The 13,712-nt window shown below is 43.3% G+C and overlaps 1 protein-coding gene across 2 annotated transcripts in view; it reads right to left on the minus strand.

The window, feature by feature from the left end:
• LOC147460862 (uncharacterized) overlaps window positions 1-6,219 on the minus strand; it is a 48,910-nt gene extending 42,691 nt beyond the window's left edge. The window contains exons 1-3 of one of the 2 annotated variants that reach the window (XM_086499714.1): window positions 6,062-6,219; window positions 5,775-5,878; window positions 5,538-5,667 (exon numbers count right to left, since the gene is read on the minus strand). In XM_086499714.1, coding sequence (XP_086355840.1) covers window positions 5,538-5,667; window positions 5,775-5,878; window positions 6,062-6,157 — 330 coding nt within the window. In that variant the 5' untranslated portion in view covers window positions 6,158-6,219. Of the gene's footprint in view, window positions 1-5,447; window positions 5,668-5,774; window positions 5,879-6,061 lie in introns of those variants that run through there. The other variant, XM_086499705.1, reaches the window with a different exon arrangement.
• Between the last annotated feature and the right edge of the window lie 7,493 nt (window positions 6,220-13,712).

Here is a 13,712-nt window from a genome sequence, read left to right on the forward strand (position 1 = left end):
GAGGGGAAGTGTTTTGGATGCGGGGAAACTGGGCATATCTCCGCGAAGTGCCCTAAAAAGGCACAGAAAGAACAAAACAACAAGGAAAAAGAAAAGAATGAGAGTTCAAGAGCAGCTGAGGAACATGGAAGAAAAGGCAAGATGAAAACAAGATTGGTTCCAGATTGCGTGGGTACTGACCCCAGCACAATGGACGAGAGTACAGAACTTTGCCCAGCTTGGGGCAAAGTAAAAGACCGAGAAGCCTTGATCTTCTTTGATGGAGGAGCCAAGGCCAACATCATTTCACCTTAATTGGCAGCACGGCTCGAGATCAAACCCGATCGGATGGGACCACTAGCAGAGGCAGTTCTAGCGGCACCCAACAGGGACGTAGCCATTACACTTGTCATTTGGGGCATGAGGACTTCTACATAATGCCTTTGGAAGGTTGTAATGTTCTCTTGGGAATTCCCTCGTACCACAAGAACAACGCCGTGGTCAACTATCGGGCGAGGAAAGCGACTTTGACCACAGAGAAGGACAGACCCATTGTACTCGATGTAAAACTTAAGGGCGAGTCTATCCTTATTTAATCGGCTTCGGCCATTTCAAAATTAATGAAATCCAGTTTGTTTGTTTACTCGATCTTCTTGAAAGATGAATGATGAGAATAGGACAAATATGTCTGAACTTGATAAAGAACGCCAAGATTTCTCCACGCTCATGCCAATTGCTTCTCAGAGGGCCTTCCAGGCGAGTTACCACCCGCTCGTCCTAACGATCATACCATTGATCTGATACCTGGAAGCACACCACTGAACCGGCCACCTTACAGTGTGAGCCGAGCCAAGAACAAAGAAATTATGAACCAAGTGAAAGACCTCTTGGAAAAAGGTCTTATCCAGCCTAGTACTTCACTGTAGTGCTCTCCAGTGTTGTTGGTTTTGAAGAAAGACGGATCTTGGAGAATGTGCATCATTTATAGAGCTCTCAACAAAATCACCATCAAGAACAAAATTTCGATTCCTAGAATCGATGATATACTTGACCGACTTCAGGGATCCTCGTGCTTTAGCAAGATCGACTTGAAAAGTGGATATCATCATCTCTGAATCGCCTCGAGAGATGTCTACAAGACAGCCTTACGGACGACTTTTGGGTTATTTGAGTTTTTGGTGATGTCTTTTGGCCTAACCAATGCTCCTACGACATTTAACCGAATGATTGACAGGATTTTTCGAGAGTACAGACTATTTGTTGGCACTTTCTTTGACGACATCATTGTTTTCTCCAAGGATGAGGCAGAACATAAAGAACATCTGGTTCAGGTCTTTCAGGCATTACGAGATCACAAGTTGGTGATTAATGCGAAGAAAAGTGAATTTTTCTTACCAGATATACACTTTTTGGGACACATTGTCTAAGCAACAGGAGTGCAGATCAACCCGCCGGCCAATATAGAGACTATGTGTGATTGGCCCGATTTGAAGAATGTCCATGAAGTTAGAAGCTTCTTAGGATTATGTTCGTACTATAGGCAGTTCATTAGAAAGTTTGCATAGATTGCTTCCCCTTTGCATATCTTGACACAGAAAGGAGTCCCTTTCTCGTGGGGACCCACAGAGGTGACTGCCTTTTAGACTTTGAAAGAGCAATTGACTACGGGACCAGTTTTGACTTTACCGGACTTGCAGAAGTCATTTGAAGTATATTGTGATGCTTGTGGTCGTAGTCTGGGTGCGGTCTTAATGCAAGAAGGCCATGTCATTGCTTACGAGAGCCGATTGTTATCAAGGCCGGAATTGACAGCGCAGATTTATGAGAAAGAGCTTTTGGTGGTTATCCATGCTCTTACTCAGTGGCGGCATTACCTACTCGGAGCGGATTTTACTGTCTTTACAAACCATCAGGTTTTACGTTGCTTCTTGTCACAAAAGCAGCTATCGGAAAAGCAGATACGGTGGGCAACATCTTGTCACAGTTTCACTTCCAGATTGTCCATGTCCAGGGACAGCTTTGTCTCGAAAGCCGTTGGTTGTGGCTATTTCCGCGATACATCATAGGAGCTTCGAGGATATGGTCGATCAGTATGCCACGGATACAAATTTTGAAGACATTTTCACACGGATACGGGATGGGGAGACAGTAGCGGGATATTCCATTCGGGATAGCTATTTGATGCGGAAAACCATGTTGTGCGTTACACAGCCGTTAGGGAAAAGGTTATGACCGAATGCCACTGTCCACCTTTTACGGGTCACCGCGGCATTGCTACCAACTTGAAAGGAGTAGAAAGATACTTCTTTTGGCCGAGACTCAAGAAGGGTGTGGACGAGTTTGTGCGCAATTGCTTGGTATGCAAGAAGGTCAAAATTTGACAGGCATAAAGCACAGGGATTGTTACAGCCTTTACCCATACCCACTGTTACAGCCTTTACCCATACCCACCCGCCCCTGGGAAAGTATTGCAACAGATTTCATTTTTTATCTCCCGAGAACACAGAGTGGTCACGATGGTATTTGGACTGTTATTGACAGATTTAGCAAACAGGCTCATTTCATTCCAGTGAACAAAACAGTCAAGCCGGATCACTTAGCGAGATTGTTTGTGGCCCAGATCTTCAGATTACATGGCATGCCCAAGACGATTGTCTCCGACAGGGACCCCAGATTTACGAGTTTGTTTTGGAAGGCAATTTGGGAGAACATTGGCACGCGGTTGCAGTTCTCGTCATCTTTCCACCCACAAACTGACGGGCAATCTGAGATTGCTAGTTCACTGGTACTAGATTTTGAAGTCTTACATCTCGGATCAGAAGACTCAATGAGAATAGTAATTACCTTTGGTGGAATTTGCCTACAACAACACGGTACACTCTTCGACGGGGAAGGCGCCATTTGAGATTATTGAAGGTGCTCCGAAGGTTCCACCCTTCCTAAGCACAAAAGATAAGATTTTTGAAGACGATGAGTACACGCGCGACTTGGACACGGCTTTTGCCAAGGTCCGCGAGGCTTTGCAGAAATCTCAAGAAAGACAAAAAAAAGGCATCATCGCGATTTGAAATTGAAGGAGAATGATTGGGTGCTCTTACGTTTTGAGAAGGCACGCCTTACAAAAAAAAAAGGGAAAAAAGAGGCTTTTTCCAAAACTTAGTATGAGATACTACGGACCTTTCCATATCTCCGAAAAGATAAATGATGTCTCCTTCCGACTGAAGCTTGCCCGACACTTGGAGGATTCACAATGCATTTTATGTGAGTCTCTTGAAACATTTTAAAGGTGATGTGCCCGAAGATGAGGAGCCTGATGAGCAACCCGAAGTGGAAGAAAACGAGATCCTTGTTCCAGAAGAGATATTGGCACATAAGGACAGAAAGATTAAGGGTAAAGTGAGAAGGCGGTTCTTAATTAAATTCAAGAACTATCCTGCATTGGATGCGAAGTGGATGGAGGAGGAGTACCTAGCAGATACTCCTCAGATTGTCAAACTTTACCTTGAAGCTTTTGGTTTAGCATAGTCTATTTTAAATGGAGCCCCGAATTCAGCTTGGTCGGATATCTGGTGCAGTGTGTTTGCACAAGAGGGGAGTTACTCCGCTCCTTTGTCAACAGATGCCTCGATCTTTGAATACTAGAGTCATTGATGTCTCTTTGAGCTTCAGGGATACTGAGAGCTGACAGTATTCTACTGTATGACTTTATGAAATGGAATTCCGAAAAATATGAAATTGATTTGTTCTTGACTTGTTTAGGTGCAGGAACTGATAGATGAAATGACTGCAGCATTTTGGTCTGAATGATCTCAATAGACATAGTTGCAATAGGAATTAGTCAATCGGGCATCTATGAGGTCCTGAGTGGATCTAGATGCGATTGCTTATTGCATTGCCGATAAATCATGGTCTGAGATGCGAATGAATGTTGAATGTGATTTGTCATGTGATGTCCTGTGATGTAACTATCGATCGGTACATGTACTAGATGTGCGTCGGTACTAAAAGTCAATGTCTGCTAAGACAGTTTATGGCTTCTGTCTATTTTGCATGCGTAATCGAGGGCGATTACAATGCTTTCAAGAGAAGGTGTCATAAAAAGGTGACGTGGCGTGCAGACACACAACATTCCCTGGCTGGCGGCAGAGCCTGAAACGCGGGAGAAATGTTGATGTGGTTGGCCGTAGGACTCTCCGCAAATTGCGGCGCCAAACGCGCTGTATAGAAAAGCAAATGCGTTGTAAGGTGCAGCGGAAGTGAATGTTGAACTTTGCTCAAGATGAGTGCTCCGAACTGTGCTCAAGGGTTCCTTTTACCGACGGAAGGGAGAGCCTTCCGTTCCTTTAGTGAGAGAGTGCAATGGACACAAACAAAGTGAACATTGTGAATGAAGGTGCATGAGACTGAGAGATAGAGAGAGAGGAATACGACACCAGAATGTTGTCAAAACCCTCCTCCGAAGGCCCCACTCTCTATGGCGAGAGCAGTCTACTATTGATTGCATAAATCTCTACAATGCTTTGGACTTGCCCGACGATGAGGAAGACCACGAGACGGGCTGAAATCTGAAAATGCTAAGGGCCGAAATCTGCAAATCTTTATTTGTTGAATTCTGACTCTATGTGGATGACGACAATACAACGACGACGCGCTGAAAACGCAGATGCTGAAATCTGCGTTTTCTGGGCTGAATCTGCAAACTTTGGTGCATCTAACCGTGCGGCGAGGTGCTGAGGACATCATAAGAAAGACAGTCTCAAAGACGAATCACAGATTTCTTTACACCAGCCAGGGGAGAGCAAGAGGAGCAGTCATTATAGCAGATCTCAGAGCCCACCCATACTAGAGGTACGCTGCTTGACCGAGCCACTGAACTAGGCAGATCAAGACGCCCACGACCTCGGGGGGTCTCCCACCACCGACGAAGGCTGCAACAAAAGATACAGATCACTCTAGCTCGACATGCAAGACGCCCAACCAGAGTACTGACCATGGAGGAGGTTGATGAGATCTGACATCGATCGATGAGAGATTTCATATGAACCCACAACCCCCCCCCTCCCCCCCGGTATCTCATCTCAATCCCGAATCAACTTCATATTTATTTCCTTTCTCCTTAGTGCTTTAGTGTTAGTTCTTTGTAACTTTGTAATTTCCGTACTCAGACATGATATCAGATTCACCAATTGTAACTTTTTTGTCTCATAGGTCAATTTGGCCTTTCGAAGGCATTAATATAACATTTCATTTCATCTCTCTCTCTCTCTCTCTCTCTCTCTCTCTCTCTCTCTCTCTCTCTCTCTCTCTCTCTCTCTCTCTCTCTCTCTCTCTCTCTCTCTCTCTCTCTCTCTCTCCAATTAGCACAAGAAGTGAGAGAAAAAACTTGAATGGGAGATAGGGCAACAAGTATGTGTGCAATCATGTATGAGTGTGAGTGCTTAATGCTAACGTGCAAGCAGATCATTGCGGCGTTACGCATACAGCTAGCTGATGTTTTTGGTTTGAAATTGAACTAAACGCATAGCGCTGAACATGCAATGTTGGAATTGACAGCTGACCAGAAAAAGCATGGCTGACGTGAACATCCCTTCTTGTAAAAGAGTTCCATGTCCACCCAATTCCTCCTCGTCGACCTTCAACACGACTTTGTAATAGCAATAGATTGCGACTGAAGATAAAGCGACAAAACTGAAAAACCAACATGGAGCTGATTAAGCACTCAATAACAGACGTATACGAACAGGAACCGTTATTCTTTAAGCCCAGGCATGAGAACATGTGTGTGTATAACTTACAGCACAATCCAAAAAGAGCCAACCAGCGGGAGGCTTCCCCATAGCAAGCCACAGAACAGACCAATAGCCTGCCTTATCCAGTAAAGTACATCGAGTAGGTCGTCCTGATCAGAATCAAACCTCTGTTAGCATTAGATGTGTATGTCATGTCATGTCACGCACACCCACTGTACACGAAAATCTCAATCTCTCTCTCTCTCTCTCTCTCTCTCTCTCTCTCTCTCTCTGTGTGTGTGTGTGTGTGTGTGTGTGTGTGTGTGCGCGCGCGCGCGCGCGCGTAACTCTACCTTGTCCCAGGGAGCGGCAGAATCGAGCCACTTGGATTTGGAAAGGACGTCCCCATTGGCATCGGCAAGCTGTTTGGAAGTCGCTCTCTCCTTCATTTGCAGAGAGAATCTCTGGCACCTCGATTGGCTTAAGACTTTAGATCTATTTGACTGGCAACTTCAAACTCTAATATACCCGCACAGAACTGGTATCGACCTGTATGATAGAGGGTAAAATTTAAAGGGAAAATTACCCTCTAATTATTACTTGGTGAGCCTAAGGTGCTTTGGTGGTTTCTTAAGCCCACATCCAACCGCTTGGCATGATCTAAGCCATTGCTCTTGTCCAAGATCAACGGTCTCAAAATCAGCAAGCCTAATCAAAAGCAACGTAATGAAAGTGCACGACAGCCAAAAACAGCTTTATCCAGCACCTTGCATAGCCAAAATTGCCTGCTTTATTCGGCTATGTGGTTGTTGAGTGGTTGTTGAAGAGCATTCCCTTCTTTGCGGGCGGTCCTTACGAAGCGGATGCGGATGATCCTGATTGGCATGCAGAGCCCCATGCCGAGCCACATGAGCATCCCGTGCAACACAATCACTTGCAGAGGGTCCATGTCGATTGATATATGGCGAAGATGATGGTGATGGTGTTGATCTTCAGCAGCAACCGCAGCAGCAACAATCAGTGCTGGTTTGGGAAGATGGTTGAGAGCTTGCGCACTTCCTTCATGACTTTGTGAAGCTAAACACCATTTTTTTACGTTTATATAGCTTGCAGGTGAGAAATCCACATGAGCATCCAATGCAACACAATCACTTTGCAGAGGGTCCATGTTGATTAATATATGGCAAAGATGATGGTGATGGTGTTGATCTTCAGTAGCAGTCACAGCAGCAACAATCACCGCTCATTTGGAAAAATGGTTGAGAGCTTGCGCACTGCCTTCACAACTTTGTGGAGTTAAAAACCATTTGTCTATGTTTATACAGCCTGCAGGCGAGAAACCACTCGCTAGCCGTCCTCAAGGCTATGCAAGGCCCCGATTTGTGTATGTAGGTCGACTCTATAAAACAGCGACTTGGCTATCATCACACTACAATTTCATTTAATGCATTGTGGAAAGTCTTGGCAGGTCGCAAAGGTGCCATGGTTTTGGCATTCTTACAAGAGGAAATGGCAACTGATGACTGCCAATCGGACAAGGTCAACCTTTGCACTCTCATCAAAGCTTTTAGTAAAGCATAGCAACCCAATAAGGTTCTAGAGCTTTACAATCAAATGCGAGAGAAGGATTGGGTGCCTGGAGTTGTCACATACAGCCGAATGCGAGAGAAGGATTGGGTGCCTGGAGTTGTCACATGCAGTGGCATCATTGACATACTTGCCAAGCATAGATATACCGACAAAGCCCAATGACAATTCTATTTTGAGATTTGAATGAGTGATTGCTACCTTAGATATAACATTATTATAAACCTCTTTGGCCACATGAAGAATCTGCACATTTTTACCCGACTCTTCAATGATATGTTTGAATGTGATTTAGACCCAGATGGCTACTAGTAAACTGGACACATCTCAAAAATGATAATGTTGTGGATGCTTACAAGATTTTCCAAGAGGCCTTGGATAAGAAGCTGAGTGTGACACTTGCCACATGTATGCCAAATACTTCGGAAAGCTCATGAAAGTTCTTGAAGAGCTTTCTATCCAGAATGTTGTCTCTTGGAATGAGGAAGCTCTGGGCTGTTTTCAACAATGTGAGACAAGGGTATTTCTCCATATGTAATCACATATGCTCTTGATGTAGCGGCCGAGCAAGACCCTCACATAGGTGATAGAATTCACGATGACATCGGGGAATGCTAGAGAAACATGATGTGCTTGGCAATGCTTTTGTCAATATGCATGCTCATTTCTGCAGGAGGTGGGTGTTGCCTGTGCAAAGTCCAAAGGAGGAGTTGTCGGCATTCTCACACTCCTCACCACAATGCTACAATTTTTTGCATCGGTTGCGATGGTGGGTGAATGACCATGTCAGAGTCACGCTCACATTGCCAATACAGTGCTTGGTGGGCAAGCTACCTAGCTTGCACAGCAGGCAGCTAATCCACAACTCCATGTTCGCCTATTGGGGAAGTAGTTGCCGTCGTGCAACGACTGCCAAGTCTGCATGCTTCAATTGAAAGGTTGTGCCTGCTTCCACTCGCTGTGCAACGTCGAGTGCAATGACCTATGCTTGCTTGGCCGGCTGTTGGTGCAGATCTTGGACATTGATGACGATGGGGCGGATCTGAAGGAAAACAGCAATCCCCAACCAATTGGCACTAGTACTCCGCCAGACGGCATCATCGAAAATTTTGTCTCCTGCATCATGAAGTGGGATGGCCATTTTTCAAAAGTTTGCATCCGGTCACTTCAGATGAATGAAACCGAGCTCTACTGTGTTATAGTTACGCCTTCCAAACTGAAGCGGTCCATTTCAAGGAGGGTTCTCGTGCCAAAGTGTGGCCAACGGGCCATATTCTTTGCTCGCTAAACGGTGCCTCTATTGTCAAGCTCAATCGATGGGATGCAAGAGACATGTGATCATTACTTTCATAAATTGATGTAATGCTCCTACCAAGAATGCGCGCAGAAGCAGCAATTTGAGGATAGGTTAGAGATGGACTCAATGAAATTCTATTTTGCAACACTGATGGTTGACATACAATAGGGATGTATAAAAAGTTTTCCACATTCATCGCCACAAAGAGTGAGCCACTTGGAGGGGCAAGTTGAGGCTCGCTATATTTACTTGGTCATCCTAGAATCTTTTTCTGAAAGGAGGGTAGAGGATGCTCTACATAGCGTAATCCAAAAACGCCACTGTAGATTGCTACTGAGAACACACATGTCATGAAGGTAGTGATATTTGTGTTAACTCCTATTTTGTGTGTGACAAAAAGGATATATATTCACAACAATGAGGGGGGGGATCATTATTTTGAACCCACAAAAGGTGGTAATGGTTAGAAAAGGTATCACTCTACCCAATGTTCACTCCAACAATGAGGCTGAGTATGCTGCTCTAACCCTTGGGTTAGAAGAATGCAAAGAATTAGGCATACAAAGACTTATTATAAAAGGTGATTCTTTGCTAGTGGTCAGGCAAATCCAAGGGACTTGGAGGTGCAAGAATCGTACATTGTTTGAGTGGCTTAGTAGTGTAAGAGCTTTGAAGGGTTTTAAAGCAACACAGGTACAACACATTGTGAGAACTCATAACAAGGAAGCAGACTTACTCGCAAATGAAAAACTTCAAATAGCGGTAGGAGGTGTGAAACTATATGAACCCAAATATCAAGGTCAAGAGGAGCTAAAAGACATTATTTTCTTTCTACAAGCAGGTGAGTGCCCCAAACACTTAGACAAGCTGCAAAGACATAGATTAGTTAAGAAGGCCACACCTTACCAGTTGATTGGGGACGATTTATATCACAAAGGGAAAGATTTGGTCTTGAGGAGAGTACCAGGTGTGCAAGAGATAGAGAAAATTCTTCTTTCATGTCATGATGATGTCTGTGGTAGTCACTTTTCTCAAGATATTACAAGTAGGAAGATTTTACAAGCAGGGTTTATTTGGCCGAGCTTACATCGTGATGTCCAACATTGGTGTAAGGCATGTAAGCAATGCCAAATTGCTGGGGATAGACGACTAACATATGAGCCTCGAGTCCCAATAATATCTTATGGCCCTTTTGAAAAGTGGGGTGTGGATGCAATAGGTCCCCTACCTCGTACTTCTACAGGGAAGGTTTTCATCATCATGGGTGTTGACTACATGACACGATGGGCGGAAGCAACAAGCACAACCCGAATCACAGTTGAAGAGGTATCAAAGTTTATTTTTGATCATATTTGTAGTAGGTTTGGAACACCCCTAGAAATCTTATCAGATCGAGGCCCGGGTTTTAGGGCTGACCTTCTGAATGATCTCTTGAGGAAGTTAAAAGTGAAACACCTGCATTCCACACCCTACTATCCTCAATGCAATGGATTGGTGGAAAAAGTGAATGGAATGATATGTAAGATCATTTCTAAGCAGGTTGTGGACCGGCCTAATGATTGGGATCTCCATTTGACGGCTGCTCTTTGGGCGTATAGGACATCTTTCAAGGTATCTACCCAATTCACCCCTTTTCATCTAGTTTATGGACAGGAGGCACTTCTCCCCATTGAGGTAGAGCTCTCAAGCTTGCGCGTTCTTGCAAGAGTGGCAAAAAAACCAATAGAGGTTCTAAATGAAAGGATCTTAGATCTCCAACAACTTGAGCTAGATAGAGAAGAGTCCATTGATCACTACATCACCAAAGCGACAAGCCAAAGGGACAAAATCAACAAGAAGCTCAAGGGGAAAGGATTGAAGGAAGGTATGTTGGTTCTTCGCTATGATAACCGACTTGATACTCGATTTGACAAAAAGTTTTTGCAAAGATGGGAGGGACCTTTCATGATAAAAACAAAGTTTGGGAATGGCAGTTATAGATTAGCAGATTTATCAGGAAAACTCCACAAGACCAGAGTCAATGGATGGAGATTAAAGCCCTACTTTCAACGTATCAATCCGTTGATAGGAAGTCATCTACCTACATCGTCTAAGCTCCAAATTGGCATGGCTCCCTTTGGCTTGGCAACTGCTCCACCTATTTTTAAAGCTTTGATGTGCAAAGAAGAACCAGCCTTGGAATCTGAACATACCCAAGGCAACCCTCCCATCTCCGATTTATGGGATTGAGGTAATGAAAAGCAGGTCTAATGGAGTAAAAGAGTGCATGTCGCTCCTCCTATTATTTAAAAAAAAAAAGGAAAAGAAAAAATAGAGGAAAAAAAAAACAACACCGTCCTCCTAAAGATATGAATATCTCTAGGCTTGGGGGAGGGCTAATATGAATGGCATAAAATGATAACCATCTTTTTGCAACATTTTTTAGCCTACTCAACGTCCTCTTCCTCATATGTGTATATATTTTTCTACGCTATTAAGTTATCTAGAGTAAATCCTCCCTCTTCCTTTAACCTTTGTGGCGACACGTACCTTGTACTCTTCCCAAAAATGTCACCTTAGTCATATATTTATATTACCACCCTTTTCTTTTTTGCTTTGTAAATAAAATTAAGCATACAATAACCAACTATCTACCCCCAAACTTTCTTACCTCTTGTGAATTAGTAGTAGAAAAATAATATATCCATCTTCCATCCCATATAGATAAATTACCATGGAAAATCAACTCTCCACTTGTCTTTACCAAAGATTATGGTCCATCTCTAAAAGTCTTCTATGCCCCCTACATAAGTGGCCCAATATCTCTTACGAATATACATATAGTTTTTCTCCTTTCAAAAAGATTCAAATTGTATATTCTTTTCACAAGAAAATAATATTGGGCCCTCCTCTCTTTGTTTAAGCATCATACCTTTTTGAAAAAGCATGATTCCCCTTGGATGCATACAAGCAAAGGGCCCATACAAGAAGACTTGGAAGCAAAAGGTTCCCTAGCCTAGTGTGGACCTTCCAAACCAAATTCCTTGGTGCATGGGCGTGAATAATAGTCCAAATTCATATCAAACATGTTGAGAAGGTCAAAATTTCCTTTTGAAGCATGTCATTCTGAGCTACAGGTAAAAAGTTATGGTCAAAATAGTGTAAATCTGTCAGATTCGTAGCAAAAGGGAACTGTAAATCAAGTAAATCAAGAGGGTGAGATATTATTTTTCCCCTACTCATCTTCTAGAAGAGCAATGAGTGTTCAAGGTCACTTGCATGTGATGGGACCAACCTAAAGATGCTTTCTAAATGCCAAGACAGACAAGTTGAGATACCCCGCAGGAGCCACTTGTAGGGCCTTATGGTGGGGCCCACCTACATTATGCACCCCTATGGAGCCTTCACGGTCTATGATATTTTTGGTGGATAAATAGTCCCTTTTATGTCCAATATTCAATGAGTGGTCAAAGGACACTTAATTAGGGCTAATCACTCACCCTAATTAAGTGTAGCATAATCCCACTCCTACACAACTATAAATAGCCCCCCTTGGAGAGACTCAAGGACACACGCCTATATTTTCAACTTCATGTTGTTCTTGATCAATAGTAGAGAAACCCCCAACTCTCCCTCTTTCACATCCTCCCTCCTAACCCTTCTCTTTGGAGGAAGTGCAACTCTATCCTCCACTCTTTCTATTCTACAATCTCTTCCTCCATCAACCCAATAAATCATTGTAGCATCTCAATAACTTGTAAATACATCATGATCTCTCTCATGGTTATGTTAATGATCATTAAATCATCTTCAAACAATCAAGTGTCGCAATTCGTGATGGTTAGCCAGCGTCTGTCTACCCCTTAAAAGGTGTGCGAGAAATCAAGTAAGTGTTCTACTCTCAATTTACCATTGGTTTGTTTCTCCACACTTATTCAATTAGTCTAAAGAAAATTCTCACTCCAACTCTCTTTTGCTTCATTACATATGCATGTGGCTACCTCTCATGTTGATTTTATTTGTCATGGCATTGCATAGATGGAGATGAGCTCTCTATGCAAAGTGTGTTAGTTCGATGTAGGTGATTCTCTTGTGTGTTTGAGAGGCAGGTCTTGTGCGCATGATTTTTTTGATGAGTGCTTGAGAGAGGAGGAGTTTGGATGTATCATGGGTATTCTTATGGGGAGAAGGTGAATGCTATTCCACAAATTGCATATTTACATTTGATGCACGGCATTGGGTTGCATAATCGTTGATGGTGTCAAGTGTCCAAAGTGTACATAGAGTAAGGGTTCTCAAAGTGTGTTGCTTGAGTGGGTGAGTGCAAATGTTATTTTGATTGGTTTCCTTCTCCACTCCCAAAAGAAGGTGGTGCCCCAAGTAGTGTGCGTACCTCTTTACGAACATTTTGTGAGGGTAGGCCCATTGGTTTGGGTTTAGAGGCCCCATTTCAAAAAGCTCGCCCTCAATGTGAATCTACGTATGCCCTTGTTTGGTTTGAAAATGCATCTTATATATTGTAGCCCAACGTTCTCCTCTGCATAACAGTTATGTAGCACAAAGACAACCCTTTATCCCAGCATTTTTCTCCTCATATATGTTTGGCACCAAGTTCTATGATTGATAGTCAGGACTCCTTTCTCCCTCCGACTGTCACAAACACATAACTCTCTCTCTCTCTCTCTCTCTCTCTCTCTCTCTCTCTCTCTCTCTCTCTCTCTCTCTCTCTCTCTCTCTCTCTCTACGAGAAATAAAGGAAAACTGACGACGCTTGATTGAGAATATGATGGGTGTCTCAAAGATGGGTCCATATTCTAGAGATTAAATGGTCATTATTACTAGGTTGATTGGCAATCTACCAACAACTATCAAAGTAGGTTAAGGACTAGGTTAAGTTGCTGACTTTTTGCTCGATTCCCTCTTTAGTAGCTCTTTGTTTTATAGGGAGTGCTATGGAAACAACTTGCTTCTTCCCAATGCTCATCAAGTCCCAAGTTGAGCTATTATTGGTGCCTTTCAATTGGTTCTACTCATCTTCTTGTGTTCCACAACAAAACCTGAGGCGACAACAATCGCAACCAACTAGCCAACCAACCAATTGCGCTCCAAAACTTATCAAATTATGTACAACAAAGGCCCTC

Source organism: Adiantum capillus-veneris, chromosome 3 (genome assembly GCF_014529385.1).
Source record: "Adiantum capillus-veneris isolate H3 chromosome 3, ASM1452938v2, whole genome shotgun sequence".
NCBI lineage: Eukaryota > Viridiplantae > Streptophyta > Polypodiopsida > Polypodiales > Pteridaceae > Adiantum > Adiantum capillus-veneris.